General features: G+C 42.7%; 1 protein-coding gene across 1 annotated transcript in view; it reads left to right on the top strand.

Moving 5' to 3' along the window:
* The first annotated feature begins 8,727 nt into the window (after window positions 1–8,727).
* Window positions 8,728–22,536, top strand: part of ADARB2 (adenosine deaminase RNA specific B2 (inactive)) — a 461,460-nt gene continuing 447,651 nt past the window's right edge. Inside the window, exon 1 of the mRNA XM_058532337.1 lies at window positions 8,728–9,098. Coding sequence (XP_058388320.1) covers window positions 8,999–9,098 — 100 coding nt within the window. The 5' untranslated portion in view covers window positions 8,728–8,998. The remainder of the gene's footprint in view (window positions 9,099–22,536) is intronic.

Here is a 22,536-nt window from a genome sequence, read left to right as displayed (position 1 = left end):
TTCATTATGTCCTGGTCCCCAGCACTGGCTGTTTGTCTCATCTATCCAGTCACTCAAACTCCAGCTTACATGGATCACTGTGGAAGGTCCTGAGAATTCCCTTCTCCCTCTGATGGGTTGGTGGCTGGCTGGTGAGGACCAGAGGCCATCAGAGGGTCCAGTGGGAACCAATGTGATTTGAGACTTCCCTGTGGTCACTTCTAGGGGACAGCCAGGCTGCTCCAGGCATCATAAATGCCAAAGTGCCCTTGGAACTGGACGCCACTTAGGACAACAAAATCTCACAAAGTTTGTGAAGTTGGCAGGGTCTGCCAGGGTAACACTGTGCCAGAGTTACTCCTGGGGAAGTGAATGTCCTCAAAAGACAGAAGGCCATGCTGAGACCCCCACGTTTTTGTGCAGCCACAGAGCACAGCAGAGTCCCATATTCACGGTGAGCTCCCCTGAGTATAGACACTACGTGAACCGCTGTATCCAAACCCACAAAGCCATGAGATCCATGTTCATGCCCCCATTTTGCAGATGAGGACTCTGAGGCCCACGGACTTCATGGAATTTGCCCAATTTACACAGGCCCAGTTACACAGCTGATCATGACTCAAGTGAGATTTGAATTCAGGTTGGCCTGGTCAAAAGCCCACCCTCTTGCCCCTGTGCTCCATGTCCCAACACAAACTGGCTCAAACATCTGACTCTTAGGGTGCTTGTTGGTTTTTGTCTGTTTTCCAGCTTTAAGTTCCCCTTGTACTCATTCATTTCTCTTGGAATGTTCCAGAATTATCTCCTCCATTCCGTGTCCTTTCTTCTTCGAAGACTGCAATGGCCTCTCCCATTCCTCTTCCAAAATATCTTTCAAAGATACTTTGTGGTGATGAGAAGGATCCTATAAAAAGAGAGACAGGAGTTAATAAAGTAATTGTGTTCTCTGACGCTCCATCTTATTCCAGTTCACAGCTTACCCTGGGAAGGGGAAAGGAGTTCGGTCCCTTACACCCGCAGTCTGCAGCAAAAGGGAAGAATCTGACCTTCAGAGAAGGCCACTCACATTCCCAAGGTCACAACGCTGAGGGGAAAAGTGGACCTCCAGCACTGATGTCAGCGCAGTGCCATGAGCTCACTTCATTTAACAAATGCTGACACGTCACTCAGCATGCACCAGGCACTGGTCTAGGAGCTTTACAAATACAGATTTATTTCAGCCTGACAGCAGCCTTATGAGCTGGGCACGGATGGGCTGTGCCTTCTGCTGGTGACAAAAGTGAAGCAAAGGCCGGGCAGCCGGCAGGGGCACGATGGGGAGGTGGCCGGCTCTGCCGATGATGCTGTGCTCGGCACTCTCCTGGTTCTGGATTGCTCAAGCCCCTCCGCTGTCCATGGCTCTGTCAGGTGTCTTGTGAGACCAGGGCTGGCTCAAGTCAATAGCAACACTGTCCTGTATTTGCACACAGCTTCCCATTGTTCCAGTAACTTCTACCAATCTTACCTCGTGTAATCCTTGCTGTGATGCTCTAAAGAGAACAGAAGGGAGGCCCAGGTCGAGAGGTCATGCTCCTCAGCAGCAGAATGACCCCTCCGGGAACTTACCCCAGGGTGGGATGTCCAAGCCGTGGATTAATTTAAAAATAATTTGGCGGAGCATAAAAATATGAAGAAGACAGCATGGGAACACATTCCTGGAAGGACTTGCTGAGCTCTGGAAGGGCAGCTTCATGCTCAGAAAATTTTAGAGGCACCCGCACGATGTCTAGGGTAGTTATAAAGATGAACAACCAGAGCAACGACCGAGGTTTTCCAGAATTAGGCTCAGAAGAATGGCTTCACTAGAAGATTTTGATAAGCTCTCTGTCTTTCTTCCGTTTTGTAACAAGAGGGAGAACCCTGTGAAGGTGTCTGTGGCTGGCGAGTCTATGCTGGCGGACTCGCATGGTGTGATTCCTTCTTCTGTCTTTTGCTTCCCATGTCTCTTTTGTGGTGTGGTGGGAGGTGCTGCTGTTTTCCCCAGAAATAAGTGGGGGGTGAGTTATTTTCTCAGTATATAATAGTCCTAAGAGCAAGGACTGTTCTGTATGGGTGTAGGGTTTTGACTAATAAGAGAATAATACTGCCTTTCACGGAATTTAGACATACCACCTGCAACTATGCACATTGCATTGACAGATGACAGCAAAGCTAGCTATCTGAGGAAGGCAACTTTGTCACATGCTGTTTGCACAAATCTCTTCTAACAAAATCGTATTTCTTGCTCATACGTCTAGTTACCTTTCGTGAGGACCACATCTGGTCAGGGATGGGATCATACTGAGTGATTTCTGCTCACAGTGACACCCCAGCCCTGCCGAGCTGTTTGCTGGGACTGCCCACGTCACTCCTACGAAGGCTCAGAGGGACACCACAGGAGGAGAGCGCTATGCTGAGGGTCTTCACGGACCTCCCCAGAGGCAGGTCAGGCCAGATCAGAGCAGAGGTGTGGGGGTTCAGGGGAAACAGCGACCCAGAGACAGCTAGCTCCCCAGTGCTGATCCGGGTTCAGAACCCGAGTAGGAACGCACTTGTATATTCCTTCTAGGAGTTTCTTTGCTCTTCCTCTCTCTGCCTTGACCAGAAGTAGGGAATTATAGCGCAAGTGTTTAAAAACTACCTCCACAAACTGTCAAAAGATGCCGGTTCAAACCAGGTGGACAACAGGACCAGTAGCTGTCCTTCCTCTTCTCTACTGTGATTGTCGTGGGCAGACGTTAAGGAGAAGACCAGGCAGATAACGGATTACCGTTTCATAGCATATGCGCAGCCTAGGTGTCACATAACGGTGGTCCAGGAAACCACGGGAGGAAATGAAGAGTTCAGGCTTTAAACGTCCAGCTAGAGGCTTAAAGTAAATCCATGACATCAGTGTACCCTCCTTCAAACACCAGAAATGTATTCCTAACAAGCTCCCATCCTTCCTCTCAATTTATTATGTTGATTAATGCCCCAAACCATTAATTCCATCTGTGTTTCTTTTTCTTCCTTTCTTCACGCTGTCACACAGCACTCTGGGGATATGACATTGTTCGTTTTGAAAATCACTGGTTCCAAGAGAAGATTGGGAATATAAAAAAAAAAAAAAATTAACTCTTCAAACTGTATTGGTTTAAGACACCAGGGAAAAGCTGGGAAAGGGTGTGCATTCATGAAGCTTTAAATAGTGGTAATTCTTTATGATTCAATAAAATCTTAAAGTTTCACATTTCAGAAATTAGCAACCAAGGGCATTTTAAATGTAAATGTAAGTCATTGAATCTATCTAGAATGTTGAAAAGGATAATTTCAGGTCGTTATTTCTCACATCCTGCACAAATATTTAACAGGAAAATACCATACTTTACTCTATCCAAAGGTCACAGAGCTCATAAAACACTGATTCTGGACGTTGTCCTGTGCTGGCAGGTCTATCTGGCGAACAACCTTCACAGGCAGGAGGAAATGGAATCAGCTGTTGCAATTAGCCCGGAGAAGATTGATGACTCCAGGGCACCTGCGATGCCTGCAGGATTCCTGTGATGGCAGGCCATCTTCTCATGGGTTCTTTTTATCTCCAAGACCATCTTGATTTCAGTGCTTTTCCCTGGTGGGGGGGAAGTCAATGATTGAAATCAATGCACTCTGTGTGGAAAGACGACAACACATATCTTCAGTGACTTGAGCATTCCAGGGTCCATTCACAAAGAACTTGGAACACTTGTTTTTATTTGACATTCATAGCAACTCCGTGGTGTTATTTCCCCTCATTTTACAGAAGCATTTCAGGAGGGTTAAATGCCGTTTCCAAAACTAGACTGAGTGCATATATAAGTAGAATTTTAAGTCTGGTCTTGTGATAACAAATTGAGAGCTTTTTTTCTCTACCTGTACTTTCCAAGTCATGTTCCTTTAAACATTAATACAGAATTCAAAAGTTTTAGCTTGAGGATGTACTTTGACAAATTAAAATCTGTTATATTGACCAATAAGGAAAATTCTACATGGAAAAATCATTTGACTAGGAACTCATATTTATATATAAGATATTTATATCTATCTCAGCATCACATGGAACTCTGAAAAAGAAACTTTGCAAGTCTGCTCTACACCGTGTTCCTTCAGGAAATTGATATGTATGCGTTTGGTGTTGTCTCAAACCATATGCATGCCTTGGAAAAAGGAAAAGAACAAAGGGAGAAAACAGTTCTAGTAAGAGCATTGTATATAGAGCATTTTCACATTCAGAACCCTTTTCTGCATCTCTGCTCCTCTCCACTGTCCCTCTCCTTCTCGCCAAGCTACCTCCACACACTTGGATGAGAATGTGGATATGAATGCAGGTGGCACAGCAAATGTTCTCTTGATATATTATTTTCCAATACTTTCAGGTCTCATGTCCAAGTTCTTTGATGTGAGTTATTTAAATTTAACAACAATGGCTGAGGATGAAAGAGTAAAAAAGCCATCTTGTGCCATTTCTCTGTCTGTGAAAAGTAGCACTGTAGTGTCCTGTGAGATGATGTTGTGAGTCAGCAAACACAGATATCTCCAGGGAACCCTTTGTTCTGCTATTTTCCACCAGTGGAAATTGTCTGGTAGGGGAGGGGATGTTAACTAAAACTCAGATTCTAAATAAGTCATGTTAGTTTCTGTGGATGTTCTTATTTGTTTTTGGAAACCTGTAAGAAACCAAGTTAACTATACTTTTAACTGACTGGAAATACAGGCGTTGTGATGAATTAAGAAGTAAAGTCATTGTAAATTGGCCTTAACCGTTGGTACAGAGTTAAGCAGTCTGGAGGAAAACACACAGGAATGGGAAAGAGGGCTTGCGTTTGGGTTAGAAGATGCAGTTACTGTGACTGTGTGTCCTGTGTAGACCTCAGGTGCCTCTTGTGCAGAAATAAAAGGCCAGGTGGGCTATGGGAGTCTATGAGATTTCTAATACATGTTCTTTCCGGAAGACACTGGAACATCCTAGATGAGTCTTGGCTCTGCTTCTACCTAGTAACACAACATCGGTCCAGACACTCCACGCTCAGAGGCTTCGTAACCTCAGGGGAAAATGAGGACTATAAGGTCTTTCCTGTTCACATCACAGATTTGTTCTGAGACAGAAAGATAAACGTGGAGTGCTTGAGAAGGATAAATACTGTACATACTCCATGGCTGTATTTAGTGTCAGCGGATGTCACCGTCAGTGTGGATAGCCGGCTCCTCACTCACGGACGTATATACACATCTACATCTAGATATCCATGGGTGCCTGCAGACGTCTAGGGACCCCTCTGGATATAGACGCGAAGATATAGGGATGGACAGATATGAGTTATTTATATGTTTTACATAGTTATAAATTACACACACACGTAAACTCACTGAAGTACAGAGTCACTATTTAATATATTTTCACCTCTCCTCAAAGAAGGCCTGTAGAAGTTCCCAAAATGACCGAGTCCCAGATCACTCAAAGTGGTCAAAATCACAGGCTGGACAGTTAGAAGCACTGAGTGTAAACCCTCGCCCTCACCTCGGTGACTTCTGGAAAATTTCCTAAATTCCCTGAGCTGCAGCTTCTCGCCTATAAAAGGAATTTAGTTTCAGTTCTGCTCTCATAAAGTTCTTGTGAAAATCAAACGAGATTCAGCATAAAACATAAACATAGTATGGGACCTGAGCACAAGGAGCACTGAACAAATGGGAAACACCGTCCTGAACCAGCGAACGCGCTCTGAGCCAGCCCAAGGTACTATGCGGTGTTTGACCTGCAGACACGTGGGCTCCCCTCACGGTCCTTGTGGTCTACCGAGAGATAGACACGAAAGAGACAAACACACCACCACATAAAATAACTGTGTGGTTACAGTTCTGATCAGAGCGATGATGGAAATCTCAGGGCGCTGTGGAAGAGCCCATGGGGGAGACCCCATCCAGGCTTTATGGAAGCCACGCCTTCCTTGGCACAAAGACAGTGTCGGCAGGGGAGGACCAACCGTTCCCTCTAGGCTCGCTGAACCCGTGTTTCTGCTCCTTGTCCAGCTCCCCAGCCGAGAGGTTAACGCAGATCACAGCTGACTTTCTGGGCAGCCCCCTCCTCCTAGGAGCCCCACGCCCAGTTCTTTGTTCTGTGGGAACAGCAGGGACTGGCTCAAAGTGGCTTAAGACACAGCTCGGCGACGTCTCCTGATGGGCGATAGGGTGATGCTGACTCCTGATCCTCATCCAACTTCTGTTCATCGTTTTGGCTGCCAAGCTGTGCTGAAGAGATCTAGGAAGCAGACAAAAGGCAAAGAGGCTCATCAGAAGAATGGCAGATTGTCAGCATTGCTCACTTCACGCCATCCTTGAGTTAAAATATTTGTCATCCTGCACCTCTTCTTTAAAGGCCTTTCCTCCTGTGAGATGCAAACTTTGCTGTTGCTGAGCCATTGCTCTTGCCTCATCTATTATGCATTATCTTATGCAAAATAAATAAAACACAGAAAATGGCACATATCTATGCTAAAATAACATTTGCATAAATTATACATTAAAAAGAAAACAAATTGGAGGAACATCAAGAAAGGTAAAGATTGGCCAAGATTTTGATCTTAACCAACTTTCAAAGCGAGAACTAAGCAAAGTGTTAAAATCCAAGTTTCGATGCTGCTGTTGCCTCAGCGCCACCAAAACTGTAAACAACGTACAAGCTAGAAGTTGTGTTCTCTGTTTACGGTACCCAATGAAGCAAGAGTCAAATATAGGAGTCTCACAGGCGCGGCTTTGCCTTGTGTGATGATAGGGCCTTGCATAAATGCCAACAGCCTTGAAGGCGACTGTGCATTTGTTGGTGGTGCTGACAAAGCGTCTTCCCTCAGTTTCGCAACTCAAAGACCAGTTTCCTGCAAAAGCCTCGGTGGGGCATCACTGGGTTCGTGCCGGTGTGTTGCAGGAAGCTCAGAAGGTTCAGGCAGCATCCTACAGCTGCATTTCTGGAGAGAGTTTATGCTCAGAATCTTTGATATTATAGAGAGGAGGTGGGCGGGCCACGCACTTTTCCAACATTCACTAGAAATGACCAGTAGCTTTAGGCCGTGCACTTGGTGGAAGGTAACTGTTGACGTGGCACAGAAGAGGTGCCTGGTTTGATGGCATTGATCAGCTTGAAGTGAGCCAGGTCAACGCCCCTTCTCTCCAAGGTGAGAGATATGTGCTCATTCTTTGAAAATTATTTCCCGGATGGAATTACCAAACAACCATGGAGTGAGTAATACGTACCAGTCACTGTGTGTACTGACTCTTCAGTATGAACGAACCCGTGGGGCAGCTACTATTCTCATCTCCATTTTACAGACGAGGAAACTGAGGCCTTGTTTCCGTCACTTGCCCAGAGTCTAGGCAGTAGAGTCAGGATTTGAAATCCCATGTCCTCCTCTTCCTCTCTCATCCATGAGAAATGAGCCGTGCCCCATCAGCTCAGCACAGAACAACACAACTGATCACCCTAATGGTTTCTAACCTCCCTAGAAGGGTTGTTTTTTCTTATATATAGAAAACTATCTGGAAAGTTCTAGGCCCATAAGCAGCTAGAAAAGTATGTATGTAAAATAGTAAACAACAGAAATATTTGTGCCCCACTTTCATATCAACGTGTTAACACTTGCTAATGAATTTTAGAGTGGATTTTTCCCCAAACCATTGGTACTATAATTAATAGCTTATTAACTGATTTAAATGTAAGATGCAATGACGATGGTTGGATTATTTTCCTTCTTATATTTCATGTTAGATTTTTAGAGTTCCACAAGATAGTCTTGAAAAATAGGATAACCCTGAAAAAAATTGTTCAAAACTATTTCAATTTGCAATCCACCTGTCGTAAATGTACTTTCTTTCATTCGAATGTCACGTTTGGCAATAAAACTCTCTGGTGAAAGCCCTCTCTGCCTTTCTTATTGTTCCCTAAATAAAGCATCCTATCAAAATCCCTCTCCATAAAAGTCAGGCTCAGATCCCAACACCTCGGTCTTTATGCAGTATTTCTCTTTTGCAAAGGGAACAGCCAAGGGATGTGAAGGGAAAAAACGAAACAAAACACACAAGCAAACAGACAACAGGCAGCCTCTGAAGAACGGATGCCCTGAGAGGCTGTCTCTGGGGAATTGCAAGTCTTAGTCCCTTTTGGAGGAAGTGAGGGCTGCGTATTTCTTAGAGAGATATTTCCCCCTTGACACAACAAGCTTTATAATGAATTAACTAGTTAAAAACTGGTTGGAGAAAAGGTCCCTGCATCTTATCGGAGCGAGCAGAAGCATGCTGTGCCGTCCCTTCGTCTGAGCCGGAAGCCTGCAACCCAGGGCAGATCCGTCCTGCAAGCTGCCCCTCAGGCTTCTCCCGGAGAAGCGGGCTCTGCCCTGCTGTTGTTCCCTCCCTCCCTCCGGGGCAGCCTCCTTCCCCGTGCTCCGTGTCCTGGGCAGCTCCCACCATCCAAATGGGAGCTGAGGTTGCAAGCTGACAGGGGATGCAAAGGGCGGGTGGTGCTGATGTCAGAGCCAGCAGACAGTTGTGATTGGATCTAATTAGACTTTGCAGCAGCAAATAGACAAGCTCCCTGCGTGATTGGCTTCAAAGTGGCTGGTGCCAAACAACTAGCAGAGGTGCCGAAGTAGAAGCCCTGCCTTTGGAGCCCAGATCAAGAGAGGCCGCCCGCCGGGAGAAGGAGAGCTGAGCGCCCAGACCACCAGGCGCACCTTTCCTTCGGCACCTCAGTCCCCGGAGCGCGCTGGCCCTGGGGCTCGATCACAGGCTCTCAGCCCAGCTGGAAACAGTGACAGAGAACAATTAGAGAAGGAAGGAGGGGGAGCGCGTGAGCGATCAGTCCTAAAAAGTGAACCCGCTCCCTGATTTGCAGAAGCAGAAGCATTTAGCAGCGGCCACAGCAAGACCAGGAACAGTGAGGAACACTTAAACAGTGTTTAAGAAAGGATTCCTGCCCTGTTCTACCTGCCCAGGCGCAGCCATGGCTTCGGTCTTGGGGACCAGCAGAGGGTCCGGAGGGCTGAACAGTCAACTTAAATGCAAGTCCAAGAGGAGGAGGAGGAGGAGGTCGAAGAGGAAAGGTAAGGACCTGGCTTTCCGTTCCGACTCTCGGCTCTTCTCCGCGCTCCTCTGTCTGTGGGTTTGCCTGTTTTCAGCCGCTTCACTTTAGGTCGCTGGCGGGCTGTCAGCACAAAGCAGAGACGCGCTCGGGAGTTCAGATCCCTGTGTAAACGGCCAGGGGCTTTTCCGAGCCCAGAGGGCACAGTGGACAGGGCAGAAGGCTCAGCAGAGCCTTTGGCTCCGAGCAGCATTAGGAAGAGGAGAGGCGCAGGGGATAGGGGCTGTTCTTTTGGCTGGAGGATGGTTCCCTCCGGACTCCGCGGTGCTGGCTGCCGGCGCTGCCTCTGACCCGCTCCGAGGCAGCATTAGCAGCCGGTGCCAAAGGAAACACTCACTTAGCCAGCACCCCTCAAAACGAGGAACAGACCTCGTGCCAGCTTTTCCATCCAAATTGTCTTGGAGGAGGGAGTGGGCAAACCCTGGTAGCCGCCTCCCCAAATTGCTGACAGTTTCCACTTAGTGTGGTACCCGTTGTTTTGTAAACACTGGGACCTAGAGACAACAGGCTTATCCTGGGGAAATAAGCAGAAATTAATCCATGAAAAGAGAAATAGGCATTACAGCTTGTTAGTGGTGAAAAACTGCAAACCCGAAAAGGAGAAAAGGCAGCCGGGTGACAGGTTGCTGCTGTCACGTTGTCGTGTTTGCGCCTGGTTACTGATGTTCTGAGATCAGCCGCCCTGAAGTTGGTGAGGTCCGTCAGTAGCCCAGGCTTCCACAGACGGGCTGATGGAGGATCAGCTGCTGCTCCAGACTGAGAGGCGAGTCCTAAGATGCCATCACAGCCCGCGCGAGGTCCTTAGAAGGGAAAAGATTCTCCCAAAGCCGCCTGTTCTTTCCCAGAGGGGAGCTTGCATCGGCAGCTCCTTGTTATGAGTCTGCAGGAGAAAGTTCAGTTCTTATCCTTATTTGAAATGCGTTAATTTTTTTTTTAAGTGAATATAGAGCCAAAAAGAACAGTTGAAAAGGCATTCCTGAACTGGATCAGATGTTCCAGTTTTCCTAATGCAGGAGGCATTGTCAGATATGGTTGAGGTGGTAAATCTTCACCGGGAATTTCCATCTTCGTAGTGGCCTAAAATAAGTTTCTGCCACCTCTTTTCCTGACTGCTCTCAAACAGTCGCCGAGTCCTTCACGGCTCCTTCCAATAACGGAAATTAGCCCGACAGTTTGAAGACATAAATGCCAATATCAAACAGTCATTAATTATGATGGCATGTCAGGACTGCAGGAGGCAAAGGTGGCCTGACAACTTCCTTGGAAGGTCTCAGAGCCTTTGGCTTCAGAACAAGGGTGATTCTGTAATTCTAGTTTAACCCTCGAGCTGCCAAAATGACCATCAGCTATTCACTTTGTTATCTGAAAATGTCATTTTGAAACAGATCTTTTAATGTCTTCCAAAAATAATGCTAACGCAAAGTGATGATGATCTTGAAAAAAATCACGGAATTTGATAACAGGTATAACTTTTAAAAGAGAAAAAAGAAAATGTTATCTTGTATACTTCAAGTATTCATATTTCCCAAGATTTTTTGTTTATTCTATTGACATATTTAAAATTAAAGCGTATAGAATAATACTTCACAATAAAGCAATCCATAGAAATAAAATATAAGCTGATGGACATTGGTGGCTTTCTCCAAATTCATTTTTGTACCTTTAAATGTTGGTCACGCTAGCTTAGAAAGCATTCTGTTTTGGAAATAAAAACAAGAAATCTGAAGGAAGACTTCATTTGCTACAAACTTAACTATAACAATTCAAAATAAAATTTTGTGTAAAATATTTCTATGCCTTGGTTATTCTGAATATACCAAGCCTCTAAATTTTCATGGCCAAGAACTGAATGGGGAAAGGGCAGTCAGGACGCATGTACTAATTCCCATTACTCGTAGATTGATACGTGGGGGCAAAATGTCCCGTGGCATCTGCTGACAGCTCTCTTGGTAGGAGAGTCAAATCAAACTGCTCAATATTCACTTTTTAGGGAAAAGTTAACAATGTAAATGTAAGTGATCAAATTAAAAGAAAACATAGCAATTATGGGACACATTAAATGGTAATTTGCTTTTTCCTGGGAATAGATCAGTTTATATATAATTCCTAGTTATTACAGATTCTTGTTTTTCTCTTCTACGAGGACAATGGTCAGTTTAAATTATGTTCTAACATTCATGAATCATAACAACAGTAATTGGATGGAATAGTCTCGGCTTTTAAGCTTATCTAATATTAAAACTCTGTCTTGGTCACAATTTAAAATCCAGGTGTGTGTTGATGGTTGTTACGGAATTTTAGGAAGGCTGTATTGAGTACTAGCTGAAGCCACTGATTAGGAACACAAAGAAAGGGATCTTCTTATATGTGAATAAATAAATTAAATGTTAACCTTTTTTGCCAGTGATGTGTATTTTTCCACCTATTCCAATGAACGAGTCATTTTTGAAGACGCATAATCACTTCTAGCTCCCCAGTGCTATATGATGCTGTTAGCTGTCTATATGTATACTCTGAGAGTGGCTTTGGTATGATTTTTTTATTACACTTTTTATTGTCAAAATAACCTATAGGCTCTGAGATAAAAACTCTGTAGCTACAGCTTAAACGTGGAATTGATGCGATACATTCATTGTTAATAAATACGATCCGTAGCCTTGGAAATGAAATACTTTCTTGTACTAGGTATTTTTTGGTCTCCATACCACACAAGAAGTAGTTTATATCTTCAAAAATAAAAATAACTTAGTCCCAGCGTAGGACTTTCAGGTATTAACTATCTGGGACCTGTATTTCTCTCTCAGATAAACTTTAAAGAAGATACTCAGAGCAAACCTCTCCGCCCACCAATCCCTTTGGCTATTTTATCAGGACCTGGTCTGTACGTGTTTGCATTTTCTCTCTGTGTTATTTTTCAGTTGAGACTTTCTTAGAAATCATTTATGAATTTTATGTACAAATGAGAACTGTCAAAATTTGACTTCTGTATGTAAGAAAAATAGGCAGCTAAAAAAAACCTCTGAAAAGGACAGGGAAACCATCTCATTTTTACATGTGTGGTTAAGGAATGTTCACATTCCACGTAATGTGGGAGAGACACGGCGGTTTATTCCACTTCGGTCTCATTCGGAGACTTTCAGGAAATACCGGGGGCACTTGTAGTTCGTGGGGACTCCACTGCTACCCGTCCTGCTAAATGCCCACTCGGCCCCTTTCTCAGGGAGAATTCTGAGACTGCACTTTGTGTTACGGTGCTGGGCAGAATGATGCGATGTGATTACACACAACCACATCTGCGTTCTCTGGTTATATTAGAGTAATGTCTGCCTGTGTTAGGGAGGAACTGGATGTGGGAATGTTATGAAAGGTGTATATTTTAACCCAAAATAATGAAGGTAAAGGTTTAAGGTATTTAAAATTAGCATCAGCTCAACCAGGTAGAAGTAAGAGGCAATTTCATCAAAACAGCATAGTATATAAGATAAATCACTTAAAATTTTATCAATCTCTGAGCCACGGGATACCTTCAGAGTAATATGTCTGAGGAATCTCATGGATGTATTTTTAGTTATTAAAACCGTACATATAGTCTCTTCTGTATATTGGGTGTTCTTTTATTAGCATAGCTTTCCTAAAAGAAGCTGTACATTAGCATGAAGTGCATTCTGTAAATAAAACATTTTTAGTAATTGACCCATTAGTATGTTCAGTGTGTGAAATGACTGAAGTTTGTGGAAATTTTTTAAAAAATTGCTCTTTTGATGCAAACACATTTGGAGATGGGTTGGGCACCGACATCGGCACGGCTGGTTGGGTGAGGTAAACGGGAGGACTGGGTTTTAGGTGAGGTGTGCCCGACGTGAAGCCAAGGAAGGGAAGGAACTTCCCAGAACTGTCTGAAACGCTGTAGAAACAATCATCTGTGAAGTCGGCCGAATTGAATTCAGGCATCAGCACAGGACCTTTCTTTTATTGAGGCATTTGACAGCAAAATAAATTAACGCTTGAAATGTAGATGTTGCTGCAGGATGATCAGTTACACGGAGTTTCAGAAAACTGAAGATGAGTCTTGGAAACAGCAACCCAGGTGTGGGTCTGTGAGAGTGGGCTGACGAGTCTCGGGAGGTAGGAGCTCGGCCAGTGGCTGAACGTTGTAAAATGCAAATAAAAAGTTGGCAAAAGGCATAGAACAAGTAGAGCAGATGCATGCCAGACGCAGGCTTGTTGTGAAACGGGATTCCATGAAAAATTAATGAAATAGAAAGATTGTGCTGAGGATGGAGGTGGAGAGGCCGCGGGGCTCTTCTTGCTTGCAGCCTCAGTAACACAGGACGGTGTCCGTGCTGGCTGGTTGGGGACAGGACTCCTGCATACAGCCCGCGTCCCCTCACCCGCTCACCTCGCGCTCTGATGGCTCCCGAGGAAGGGCTGAGTTTAGTGATAAAATTGAATGGATTAAACCGTTCTTCATCATCTAATTGTGTAGGGAGTTTTTTTTTCCTTTCTCTTATTAAAATTTGTATTAGCACCTCTGGTTTCTAGTGACCCACGTAACAGCAGTAATTTGAGATTGCTTCGAGGACATTAGATATGATGAGTGAACTTGAATTTAGACTTAAAATACAACATTCATATATCCATATCTAAATGGTAGTGATTTGGTTATTGCAGAAGTGTGGTCTCAGAACAGCCTTACGTGTGGAAATTCGGGATAAGGAAACCAGATTGTTCTTTTTTGAGGCACAGAAAAGATAATTCACGCTCTGAAAGCACTCCACGTCCAGTTTAAAAACCATGTATATACACACACACTTATGTTTGTTGTTATGTGTGTCTACATGTATACAAATGTACACAGTAAAGACAGTTGAAACGTGAGCAATTTTTACATCTGCCTGCTTCTTTTTTTAAAATGCTAGAAAGTGAACGTCAGTGTTTTTGTAATATGAACAGTTTTGAACAACTCGTAAAACCAAAAATAATTATGCTACTCTGCTTTTCATCATTTAAAAATATTATTTCTAAATGGAGGCTGTATTGGTAAATTGAACTCTTAATTCCTAGCAAATAAGATTTCTAAAAGGATAAATTTTCACATGGGAAGGATGATTTTAAAAGCACTTATTATAGCCATTTTGAAACTGAAAACAAAAAGGATGAATGGCAAGTGAGATATGAAAAGCATGGCTGTCCTTCACAAAATATTCAAACTACTGAGCGTTAGCGCTGTCCATGTGGTTATGCAGCACAAGAAAAAGCAACACAGCAGGGCCCCGCCTGAAGAGCAGCAAAGATCCTCGATTCATGAGGTTAAGCACCTGTAAACAGCGTGAACCTAAATTAACCCCTATCTGTTCAAGTCAGTGTTTTTCCTCCACTGAAATGCAGAAATGCATGCTGTTAAATACTTGTATGCAAAGAGAATTGTTTATTCCTAGCTATTAATATATTGTAGTTCATTTAAGAATATACCGCTGTCAATGAAAGGGACATCGGTTTCAAAAAGAGGGGAAAAGTCTAATTCTTGATCCACATGTGAGTCTGACATGATCCTGTGAGCCTAGCAAACAGAAAGGGGAGGGTACAGCTAGAAATTTAAAAATGTAGACTCCTGTGCTTGTATATGGGACTAGCTTGGTTCCAAACATCCCTCTTTGGTGATTAAACTTTTATTTACTCATTTATTTTATTGAAAAGGAACAGGGGATGGGGGCTACTGCATCTCATTTCTTGACTGACTTGGTTTAAGCAGCAGCATAGCAAATGTGGCTCTCAGAGCCCTAAGTCTCCATCTGCAAATTCATGAGTGAATCTGTCTTCCCAAGAAACACGTCAAAAAATTAGCAACCTAGAAATGGATATGTTTGCTTTGTAAGAGATCAGCAATTTTCCCCAAAATAAACTTGGCCACTTGCAAAGACAGAAGATTTTTTCTGAAGAACAATAAATATTTGAAAATAAAGAGTTAGTCTGAGAACCTGGGTCCTCTACATACTCTGTGAATATTTAGTCATCTTTTATTTTGGTTACAGGTATCGAGTATGACAGGCAGCAAAATAATTGCATTTTATTATTTTATTGATGGGGAATGAATAGAATTAGTATCTTGTTTCTGGTAAGATAATGGCTAGTAAAAGTCCTCTTTGTGTTATAAAATACACATGCACACGCTTGTGTGGGTGTATGTGTGTATATATATAAATTCATTCTCATCTGTTTTAAATTATAAAAATTACCCATAGTTAATGTTAAAATTTTTTTAATCTCAAAAAATAGCAAAACGGTAATATAAATTTTATACTTATATTAAAGAGGGGATTTTATGCCTGGTTAAGAAATAGTGACCAATAAAAGGAGTATTTATATAAACAAAGAAAAGTGGCATTTAGGTTTAAGGAGGAAGAGACAGATAATATAAATGCTCAGGTGATTTTTAGATCTTAAGATCACTTCTTTTGCATCCCTAGGAGATGAAATTTGAAAAGCCTCTTTCTAACCGTGTCCGCTGAAAGTCAGGGAGTGAAGGTGGCTTCATGTTGCTGCTTCGGTGCTGGGAGGGCGGTCGGAGGGGCCGTGTTTGTGTAACTAACTGCTGATTCAGTTACAACAGGAATATTCACAGTGGCTGAAATCTCAAGCAGGAAAGGTCCAGCTCTGTGTCCACACCTAGTGTGGTCAAAATCTGCCAGAGTTAGGGAGAACATCCAGAAGGATAGACGAGAGGCGGCATAGGACAGTTGTTATTTCCAGTGTGAGTACCTGTTCACTTCAGCTGAAAGCTGGTCACATTTATTCCCCGGGTGTATTTATGACAGTGCCCACTGAGAACTTATTTACCAAAGAGATCAAGGCTTCTTTCTATCACTGGTGTTTCACCATTTGGATAATAAATGAAATAAATATTGCTCAGAATATATTAGCAAACCCTCTTTTCTGGAGTCTCTACTCTGCGGAAGTGGATCCTGCACCTAAATGATGGCTCAACACTTTCAGGAGATTTGCACGTAATAGAAAGTGTTCCTTTAAACATCTCAGCCGGGTTGTGCTTTGGAGAATTTTATAGGTTTAATTAATCTTTGCTGCTTCATTTATTTGAGATGAAATCTCTGATTCTTCTTTCCCACCGTCGATAGACGGAAGATCTGCCTCATCATTTTGTAATGTCTTACATGATTTCTCAAATATGTCTCCTCAAATGTGGTATTAAAATAGGATGGAGGGGGCCTCAGGTCTCTGAAACGAGCCTATCACTAGTTGAAAATGATAACCCCAGTCAAATCCCTTCTATGGTGAAAAATATACCAACAGTGGGGTGGTACTGCTTCCAGGAAGCAGGACTTGGGCATCATAATAAACTAGTTCAGAGCATCCACCTAAGGCACCAATAATTGATTAAAAACCAATTTTATCAGTCCAAGTCTATCGGAAGTACACAGATTTCCTCTCTTTAAAACTAATGCAGTATTTCTTAAAGGTTTAATTGCTTTTGGAAAAGTGCAATTTAATAAACATGACAGAAATGTCAGCAAAATCGATTTTGACCTCCCCTGCACCCCAAGTCTGGCTGGGTTCACTCATCCTTGTCTGTAACAGATGCTCTACTCGCCTGTGGCTTGTGGCTGTGGAAATAGACGTGTCCTTAAAGGAAACATGTGCCTTCTTTTTATCAGACCTGCTCGGTCTGATTTTGCCCGAGTGCCAAACTGTGAAATATGCACGAGCTCAGACACTATCTGACATGTACAATTAAAAACAAAAGATTTCCATAAATTTGGATGATGAGCAGAAGAATATTAAAAATAATCCTTTTTACTATCCCGTAGGTGGATAAAAACATGGATGGCCTGCTTGAACCCCAGACGTAAAGACATTTTATTTGTGCTTCAGCTCTAAATAGTAACGCTGTAGATGAAAGTTGTTAAACGACTATTCTGACTCTAACAGAATTCTAACAGAAAGCGACTTTTTAATTCAAAACATATGGTTCAAGGAGAAATTTTTAAAATTCAAATGAGTCCATGCTGCTAATTTTCTTCTAAGGAAGAAATAAATTTCAAATAAAAATCATTGCCACATCCCTAGGAAAAATATTAGGATAAACAGTAGCTTTTAAAAACTCGGAGACAATAGAATGTGGACTACATTAACCTTGACAGCCCTTGAAAGACACTGAGCAGAGAGCGAATCCCGGCCCCCTGCAGGAGGCCCCGAGGGGCAGTGAGCCGGCAGCCCTGGTCCTCACACCAGCCCAGTCAGGAGCTGCAGGTGGGTGTCCACTCAGCATTCAGTGGAATATTTACTTTTTAAGCAATTAGGATGATAAGGTTATTCATTTGAGATCTAACAAATTTGAGTTCATATAGTTTTATGTAATCACCTGGATTTTTTTAATCCAATTATATTAGGGAAATTAAATTATAATTTGGACTTTGTATGTAGATAATGAACAGAATTCAAGTCATTAAAAATTGCACTTGTGTGTTTTTTGTAGATTCCTAATATGTGCACACAACGTATGAAGAGGACAAACTCGTGATTTAAAACACATACAGGCATTTACTGAAACAATGAACATGCAAATATTAGAAGACTAACTCTGGAACAGCGGAAGTCCATGTATACTCATCTTTAAAAAATCTTGGCTAAACTTCTGAGAACACAAACTCCTTGAGAGAGAGTGGAAAATGGTCTTGGTTGAGGCCTGTGTTCTATAGTGTTGAGGAGAACATTCGTTGTTATTTGTAAAAGTTCCAAAACATCATTTTCTAAAGTTTCCCTTTGTGCATATTTCACACAAAGAAGTGAAATAAATCTTTTTGTCTTTGCCACTAACAAAAAATAATCTATCCTCTTACATCATAAAACAAGAGGGAAACAAAGCCACAGTGGTAGGAAGGGATTTTAATAGAGGGAGAGGGAAAGGGAGAGACAGAGAGACAGAGAGAGAGAGAACAATGAGGGAGGGGAGAACAACTGATGTCTCTTCTTCCTCTGCTCTGAGTTCATCTTCCTACATTTTATTTTCTGTATCTTCCAAAACCAAAAGGGCTCTGATTTAAAGTATGGGACATGTTATCCGACTCTGCTGTACCTGCAATTTTGCCTTAAACATCATATGTGTATTCAGACAAGGGCTGCGTGTGATGTGTGTATGCACCATGTGTTCATTTGCAGATATATCTCCTCGAGTGCCTACTAAGAGTGGGCAAGAAGTGAGGAACTAAAAGGACACAAGAAAAAAAGATTGACATGGTCCTTCTTCCTGAGGTTACATTGTATAAGGGGATATGGTCGTACAAATGGAAAATTGAAACAGGGAACGAAAATCACCTACAGTGACCACAACACAGTATTAGACTCTAGGGAAATTTTTTTAAAATACAAAATATTATCATGGTTTTCACAAAATTGGATTTCTATTGTATTTATTTTATTATTTCAGGTGAAACTCCTGTATAAAAACTAAATCATTAAAACGTAAACTTCTCTAGGTTTGAACATTTTGTTCCCTCCATAGTGTCAAAACATAATAACTACTCAATTAAAACCCACTGAGAAAACTGATTTTGTTTTTGACATAAGAATTGCTTTAAGGAATAATCAGAACCACATAGTGGAAGGGAACATTTCCTGAGGAGACTGTACAGATGGTGGGGGCTCTAGCAGTTCACACAGGGAACAGCGTGGGGATTGTGTACGGGGATGATGACAACTGAGGAGGAACATGCTTCTTCAGTTCTTGTTCTCTAGAATTATCTGCAGGTTTGAATGGCCAGGGTTGCTTCTGTCTGTGCTGTGACTTCACAAAGGTAGGGGCCAGATGAGCTCTTTGTGTTCCCAGAAATTAGCATGGCGGCTCTCTCATTGCACACCATCAATAAATGGTTGTTGTAGAATTAATGATCAGATTCAGATTGCAAATGTACAAAGGACACTGTCTGATTTATTTTTAAGTCATTGCTATGTAAATTTGAATGTATTCATTCAACAAACACTTAGGGAACACCTTTATGTGTCAGCCACGGTGCTAAATGGCAGGGATTAAGCAGTAACAAAAGCCCTGGAAAATGCTCTAACGGAGCCAGAAAGCAAATCTCAATATGTCTCTGGCTCCTCTGTAATCCACGCTGAAGAGATATTTTACAAAACCCTGCTTTCTGAAAGCTCGAGAGGCAGACTTCTACTGTGCGCCAGACCAGCGGCACCGATGATTGGCACGCTCTAGGGTCCTTGTGTGGACAGGATGAGATGAAACCCTCAGACCCAAACAAATTCCAATGATGCTTCTCCATGAGCAGCCCTTGGGAGCCTGGGGCCCCTCACCTTGACCCTGACAAATTCTTCTCAGGCTCTCTCTTGTGCCTCCAGCTTGAGCACAGAGGCACACCTCCTCCTGCCTCATGGGGACACATCTGCTCTTGAATCTCCCACACGTGTAACCGGTGCTGGACTCCTTCTTCTAGAAAGGTCCAAATGCTGCCCAAGAACTCAGCTACCATCTTGCTTCTTGGTTCACAAAGATTCAACTCTGTCCTCGTTGCCGAGGGCAAGCATTGTGTGTGTCTGTGTAATACAGAAGTCTAGTGCCAAGCCAAAGAAAGCAACTGAAACACAGCATCTAACTCATGATGTAGCTTGGCATTCTCTGTGACCAAGGGCGGCATCTCTTTGCCTGGACGTCGTGATGAGTAGGACTTAGAGCTCCTCCAAATCGTCATCCGAGGTGTTCCCACCGCCATGTCCAGTCAACATGGTGGATGCAGGACACAACGAGAAAAAGATGAGTCACTGAATTTGTCCCTTGTTCCTACATAGAAAACATGTTTCTCAGTCTATCTTATCTCTTACTTATTAGGTAACTTTGCAGTGATCTGTCTCTCTGTCTGTTTGTCTCTCTGTCTCCATCTCTCTGTCTCTATCTTATATACATTAATTCAGCAGGAGACACGTGTAGAACCCACACCCAAAGTGCAGCACTAAATGATAAAGTTCTTTAATAAGGCACACGACTTTCTTGGTCTGCTCACTTGGCGACAACAATGCTGCTGGCTGTAGTCATAAGGTCTAGATACTTATCTACAATGGTTCTTAGGAACGTTTACAAACTTGATCATCAGGAAAACAATAAAATACGAGTTGATGAAGTTGAAACCACACAATGGATTGAATGTCATGTACCATTTGTGTATATTTATATGTGAGAAATTACAAATTCTACGCAGCAGAAATCTGACATTAGCATCCATACTTCTTCAGGCTTTATCCCTAATCCAGTGTGGTTAAGGAAGGTCTCTGCTCTTGACTCGTTTGGACTTTTCTTCTTTCGGTGTTCAGGCTGAGCTGATCTTTAAAGTGTCTCCCAAGATGGCCATGACCCACGTCTGTCCACTCTGAATGGTACTTCTTTATGGCGGAGATCTTGTGTTACTGATATCAAAACCACCTCTGTGTCTGAAACATTCACTTTCACACATGAAGTCAGAAACATTGTCTGCTGTTCGTAAAGCAAGTCTCCTTCCTCTGGAGTTCTCTCTTGATGCCACCCCGGGATTGCCATCTTTCATTCCCTGGTCCCTGGATGTGTCCTGGGCAACTCAGAAGCAACGCTCTGTGACTTGACTTATCCTGCTGTGGTTTTGCCAGAAGGAATGACCTTCTGGTCTGTGTTCACGTCAAAAACAAGCCCTGCACACTTGAGGGAGAAAAAATAAATAGGAACTTTCTGTGTAACACTACCCATGTGATCTCACTGGTCACCTGGGCCTGGGATGGGGAATGTTGAGTTGATTCACATCACAGGCAAAGCACATGAACTAAAACTTCTTGGGATTGGATGTAACTATTTTGCAGAATGTTAGCCTTGCCCAAAAGGTTAACAGACAGGAGGGAGGACAAATCCTGACAGATTCATTTAGTTGAGTCTCTGCTTTAGTATTTTCAACAAGATTCTCTTGATCAGTCAAGTGTAAATCAGCAGTGATGAGGCCGTTCAAACAACAGCCCATTTGGCCCACAGACAAGAAGAACTAAAAATTGGTCACTCATATTTATTGATTGCTTACACCATTCTACTCTGGAAATTCCTCTCTGCTGCACCATTTCTTTATCTACAAAATAGGAACAATATTTGAATTGTAAGATTATGTAACAGTGTTTGAATTATAAGATTTCACACACATTTCGTGTATGTGAATATATATATATATTCATACAGTGAATAGCAAAATGTCTGTCATGTTTAGCTGCCCTATAAATGAACTTTAAGATAAAATTTAGAATAAGTGGGGTTTTTTGTACTTATTAGTCTAAGTTAACTGCACAAAAGTCTGGATAGACAGTGTATTAATTTCCTAGAGCTGCCATAACAAATTACCACATTCTAGGGGCTTAAACAGCAGACATTTATTGTCTCATGGTTCTGGGGGATGGAAGTCAGAGATCCAGGTGTGGGCAGGGCTGGTTTCTCCTGAGGCCTCTCTCCTTGAAGTGTAGACAGCTGTCTCCTCCCTGTGTCCTCACATGGTTGTCCCTCTGTGTGTGTCTGTGTCTTGATCTCCATCTTATAAGGAACCAGTCCTATTGGATTAGGCCCACCCTAGTGACCTCAGTTTACCATAACCACCTCTTTAAAGTCCCTTTTTCAAATACAGTCACATTCTGAGGTCCTGGGGACTGGGGCTTCAACATATGGATTTGAGAAACACAACTCAACCATAACAGACAGAGAGGCTCACCATTAGAGACCTTTCCTGAAAGCAAAGTGTGCTGTTAGGTCCTCCGTGCTCTCTTTCCAGAAGCTCCATCTCTACCTCAGTAAGAGCCAGAAAAGTCGTAAGGTCTATTTTCATCACCATGATTTCTCTAGTTGATGAAAAATACTAGTAGAATTGGGCTAACATCAGATTTGATTAAATAATGTCCAGAATGGTTTTTTTTTATTATTTTGTCTTGAGTGTTGCCACCTGATGTGATGCGGTGAACCTACATGAATTTTATTTTATTCTGCCTTTTGTTTCCTCCTTTCTTGCCCCTCTGAAGATCCCCATTTCTAGTGAAAAGTAGTGTGAACTGTCATGATTCTAAGAAAGGTTACCTTCCATAGTGTACAGTCATGTGCCACATGATGACGGTTCAATCAATGATGAACCACATATACAACAGTGGTCCCATAATATTAGTACCACACAGCCCAGGTGTGTAGTAGGCTATAGCATCTAGGTTTGTGTAAGTACACGCTGTGATGTTCACACAATGACGAAATCACCTAACAACACATTTCTCAGAACATATCCCCGTCGTTAAGCAGTGCATGACTGTAAATGGTGAGAGGATCCTTTTCCACCCCCCACTGATCACTCTTTTTCCAATTTGAATAGAACTAGTAGTATACCTTTCTCACT

Source organism: Diceros bicornis, chromosome 36 (assembly GCF_020826845.1).
Source record: "Diceros bicornis minor isolate mBicDic1 chromosome 36, mDicBic1.mat.cur, whole genome shotgun sequence".
Taxonomy (NCBI): Eukaryota; Metazoa; Chordata; class Mammalia; order Perissodactyla; family Rhinocerotidae; genus Diceros; species Diceros bicornis.
The sequence above is the reverse complement of the archived record's forward strand: the minus strand, read 5'-3'. Positions and strand labels throughout refer to the sequence as shown.